This window comes from Amaranthus tricolor, chromosome 7 (genome assembly GCF_026212465.1).
Source record: "Amaranthus tricolor cultivar Red isolate AtriRed21 chromosome 7, ASM2621246v1, whole genome shotgun sequence".
In the NCBI taxonomy this organism is placed as follows: domain Eukaryota; kingdom Viridiplantae; phylum Streptophyta; class Magnoliopsida; order Caryophyllales; family Amaranthaceae; genus Amaranthus; species Amaranthus tricolor.
This window is the reverse complement of record NC_080053.1, coordinates 13,159,665-13,164,664: the sequence shown is the minus strand read 5'-3', so window position 1 is coordinate 13,164,664 and position 5,000 is coordinate 13,159,665. Positions and strand designations below refer to the sequence as shown.

The window sequence follows — 5,000 nt, the reverse complement described above, 5'->3', positions numbered from 1 at the left end:
AAATTTTTATTAAATAAGTTGGTATATATTTTTATTCACCAAAATAAATTAATTTTAATTATTATTTCACTTTTCTTTCTTTTTGCCTACAATAACAATTTAGATTATTAATTTATTTCTTTAAAATTTAAATATCAAAAAATTTTACAAAAAAAAAAAAAAATAATTTAAATGAAATGAAAATACAGTAACACTAAAAATAAATTATTTTTTTTTCCAGAATTATTTATTTTTAACCAATTTATGAATTTTCTTATTTTATGCGTTTTTTAAGCAAAAATTTATAATAATATTTATACTCAACTATAATTCACGAAATTAATACACAACTTATATTTCATATGTATATATGTACAGAAAACTTTTCGTTTAAAAATATTAATGTTTACTATTTTAATTAAAATTATTTCAGATTTTGCGGTTTGTTTTTTTAGAAAAAAAATTAATAATAATATTTATACTCAATAATATTTCACGAAATTAATACACAATCTATATCTCATATATATATATGTACAGAAAAAATTTCGTTTAAAAATATTAATATTTACTATTTTAATTTAAATTATTTCAGATTTTGCGGTTTTTGGCAATTCAAAGAATAAATCATATAAATTAAATTACAACGAATTAATTCACCAAAATTTGCAGAAAATGAAATTTAAATATAATAAACACATATAAAAATTTATGGGCATAATTTCATGTAAATAAATATATGTAAGAATTTATACCTTTAATAATATCACTATTAATTAATTCCCTTTGTTGTAGAATTTCTAGCCACAAAATTAGCTTTCTCTCCTTGAATTTCTATAATTAACACTAAATACTATTATTAGAAAATTTTTGAGAATTTTTAGGAATTTTTCTAGGGTTTTTTTAGAATTTTTCTTTAGAAATTTGCTTTTAGGAATAAATTTTCTGATTTTTTGATTTTTTGTTTTTTTCCTCTCCCATTTTTCCCACGGCACACTTGGTTAATTTATAGGCTATTGATTGCAAAATTATCTATTATTAAATTTTACTTCATGAGCAAGAAATACAAAAAATCCAAGATCTTTATTCTTGGTTTTATGTAATGGATAAGACTAAATTAATTACTTTGGCACCTAGTTTACTTAGTCTTGCCGCCCACTTTTTAGATTTTTACTTTTTACTTTTTTTTTTTTTTTTTTATATTATTATATATATTTTTATTTTTAATCATAAATTAATATAGGAAATAAAAAGATTAAGTTATTGTAGGTAATTTAGCTAGACTTAATATTTAGGTAATTTATTTTAAGAGAAATAAATTATACATAAAAGAAAATCGAGAGCTTAAAAACGATTGGAATAAAAATTCGAAACGGCATTAAAAAGAAAATAATAAAACGAAACGATTATTGAATTTGTCAAAATATTTAAGATTAAGAAAAACGGTCTGTTACAACTCTTCCCCCCTTAACATAGTTTCGTCCCGAAACTTGAACCTAAATGAACAACTGGGGATAGCGTTCTCTCATATCAGTTTCACTTTTCCAAGTTGCTTCTTCGATATGATGGTTCGACCATAGCACTTTAACTTGAGGTATTCTTTTATTCCTCAATTCTTTCACTTGACGATCCAAAATTCTAATTGGTCTTTCTTCATAAGCTAGGTTTTCATCAATTTGGAGGGGTTCGTGAACTAACATATGGGATTTATCGTGGATATACTTTCTCAATTGAGAAACATGGAATACATTATGAACTCTAGCTAAACCCGGGGGTAAAGCTAGTTCGTATGCCACCTCCCCTACTCTTTTCAAAATTTCAAAAGGTCCAATAAATTTAGGGCTTAATTTCCCTTTTATCCCAAAGCGTTGGACTCCTTTCGTTGGTGAAATCTTTAGAAATACTTTGTCACCTTCAGCAAATTGCAAAGCTCTGCGACGGTTGTCTGCATAACTCTTCTGTCTACTTTGTGCTGCCTTCATATTCTCTTGCACTACCCTCAAGCTATCAATAGAGTCTTGGATAAGATCTGGTCCTTCTGGCACATTTCGGTCCATCTGATCCCAACATAACGGCACTCGACATTTTCTCCCGTATAAGGCTTCGTTTGGTGCCATCTTGATGCTGGTTTGATAGCTGTTGTTGTATGAAAACTCTATCAAAGGCAATTTCTGTTCCCATGAACCACCAAATTCAAGAATACAACATCTCAAAAGATCCTCTAATGTCTGGATGGTTCTTTCGGTTTGGCCATCAGTAGCCGGATGAAATGCAGTACTTAAACATAGCTTCGATCCGAATGCTTCTTGCAACTTTTCCCAAAATCGAGACAAAAATTTCGGGTCTCTGTCAGACACAATTGTTCTCGGTACTCCATGTAATCTTACAATTTCTCGAACATAAGCATCAGCCAATTGTTTTACTGACCATGTTCCCTTTATTGGCAGGAACCTTGCAACTTTGGTCAATCTGCCAACTATTACCCAAATTGTGTCATTTCCTCGTTGCGTTCTTGGTAATCCAACTACAAAATCCATGGATACGGAATCCCATTTCCACTCAGCAATTTCTAGTGGTTGAAGTAGTCCAGAACTCTTCTGCCTTTCAAATTTCACCTTCTGGCATATCAAGCATCGAGATACAAAATCAGCTACATCTTTCCTCATACCTTTCCACCAAAATAATTTCCTTAATTCTTCAATCATTTTATCTCTACCAGGGTGTAAGTGAAACATTCCTTGGTGTCCTTCCTTCAAAATCTATTTTTTCAACTCTGTGTTGTCTGGTATACACAATCTCCCGTTCATTCTTAGTTCACCTTTCTCACCCACTTCGAACGCTTCTGTCTCTTTTCTTTGAACTCGAATGATTAACTCGATTATTTCGGGATCTTCTTGTTGTGCTTCTATAATTCTTTCGAACAAAGTCGGTTGTATAGTCATTGCTCCCAAATATTCAACAACTTGATAGTGATGAACAATTTCTAGATCTAACTTCTGGATTTCTCGGTATAATTCCCAAGGTACCGTCATTATAGCATTTACAGATATCCTCGGCCTTCTGCTCAATGCATCTGCCACTTTGTTTGCTTTTCCGGGATGATAATTTATGTCAACTTCAAAGTCTTTAATGATTTCCAGCCACCGCCTTTGTCGCATATTCAGCTCCTTCTGAGTGAAGACATATTTCAAATTTTTATGATCAGTGAAGATCTTGCATGGTACTCCATAGAGATAATGTCTCCATAACTTCAGAGCAAAAATTACAGCTGCTAGTTCAATGTCGTGTACTGGATAATTCAACTCGTGTGGCCTTAATTGCCTTGACGCATAAGCTACTACTTTGCCTTCTTGCATTAGCACACATCCCAAACCTTCCTTCGATGCATCACAATATACCTCAAATGCTTTCCCACAGTCGGGCATGATCAACACAGGTGCCGTCGTAAGTCTCCTTTTAAGCTCTTCTAATGATTTACTCTGCTTCTCGCCCCACTGAAACCAAACTCCCTTTTTAAGCAACTCAAACAACGGTCGGGCAATTTTAGAAAAATTTTCCACAAACTTCCTGTAATAGCCTGCCAAGCCTAAGAAACTTCTTACTTCAGTAACACTCTTTGGATTCGGCCATTCCATCACTGCTCTAATCTTTTCAGGGTCAACAGAAATTCCATCTTTCGAAACAACGTGCCCTAAGAAAGATATGTTCTCTAACCAAAATTCACATTTACTAAACTTGCCATAAAGTTTCTCCTTTCTCAACTTCTCTAAAACTATCCTTAAGTGCTGCTCATGTTGCTCTTCATTCTTCGAATACACCAATATATCATCAATAAACACAACCACAAACTTATCCAGGTAAGGGTTGAAATATCTTTGCATGAGGTCCATAAATGCTGCTGGAGCATTCGTTAGACCAAATGACATTACTAGAAACTCATAGTGCCCATATCTGGTTCTGAATGCAGTCTTAGGAATATCTTCTTCAGCAATCCTCAATTGATGATAACCAGACCTCAAATCTATCTTCGAAAAGACCCTTGCTCCCCTAACTGATCAAAAAGGTCGTCTATCCTTGGCAAAGGATAACGATTCTTGATGGTAATCTTATTGATCTCCCGATAATCAATGCATAGCCTCATACTCCCATCTTTCTTTCTGACAAAGAGGACCGGAGCTCCCCATGGTGAAACGCTAGGTCGAATGAAACCTTTTTCCAGCAATTCATCTAGCTGCTTTTTCAGCTCAGCCAATTCAGCTGGAGCAAAACGGTAAGGAGTTTTAGAAATAGGGGTGATATCAGGAATAAGGTCAATATGGAAGTCTACTTCTCTTCTTGGAGGTATACCGGGTAATTCTTCAGGAAACACATCAGAATATTCTTGCACGATCGGGGTTTCTTGCAAACTAGGTTTAGGTTTTACTTCTTCAGTAGTAACATAACATAAGAACCCTTCATCTCCTTGTCTTATCATTTGTGATGCTTGAATTACAGAAATTGTCTCTAGCTGAGATCTTGAGTTCTTCCGAATACACTTTGTTCCCTCGGGAGTTTTTATTCTAACAACCTTTTCCTTACACAAAATCTCCGCTGAATATTTCTCCAACCAATCCATACCCAAAATGATATCAAATGTTCCCAAATCGAATTGAATTAAGTCAGCTGGTAAAAGATTCCCACAAATCTCCAATGGAAAATCATAAAAGATACGATCATACAGGTAAGGTGTACCATCAGGTAAGTTGATACACAATTGGGATTTTTGAGGTTTTAAAGAAATAGAAGATATGCGGAGAAAAGTACTGGAAATAAAAGACCTATCCGCTCCACAATCAAACAAAACATTTGCTGTAAAATTACCAACAGGAAATTTTCCAGAAATTACTTTACCTTCAACTTCAAACTCCTGGTGTAAACCATCATAATGATCTCCAATTGCATGCAGGCCTACTGATGCTTTAGTCTCATTCCTCTGATTGCCGAATGCTCTGTTTCCTGCAGCTTCTGATGTTGTTTTGCTC

General features: G+C 33.5%; 1 protein-coding gene and 1 pseudogene across 1 annotated transcript; one reads left to right on the top strand and one right to left on the bottom strand.

The window, feature by feature from the left end:
• Positions 1-1,327: 1,327 nt before the first annotated feature.
• LOC130818788 (uncharacterized) lies at positions 1,328-2,292 on the bottom strand. Its single transcript, XM_057684992.1, has one exon. It carries the CDS (start codon positions 2,094-2,096, stop codon positions 1,476-1,478), a length of 621 nt encoding a protein of 206 aa, XP_057540975.1. The 5' UTR covers positions 2,097-2,292; the 3' UTR covers positions 1,328-1,475.
• Positions 2,293-4,766: 2,474 nt separating this feature from the next.
• Positions 4,767-5,000, top strand: part of LOC130818514 (photosystem I P700 chlorophyll a apoprotein A1-like) — a 1,633-nt pseudogene continuing 1,399 nt past the window's right edge.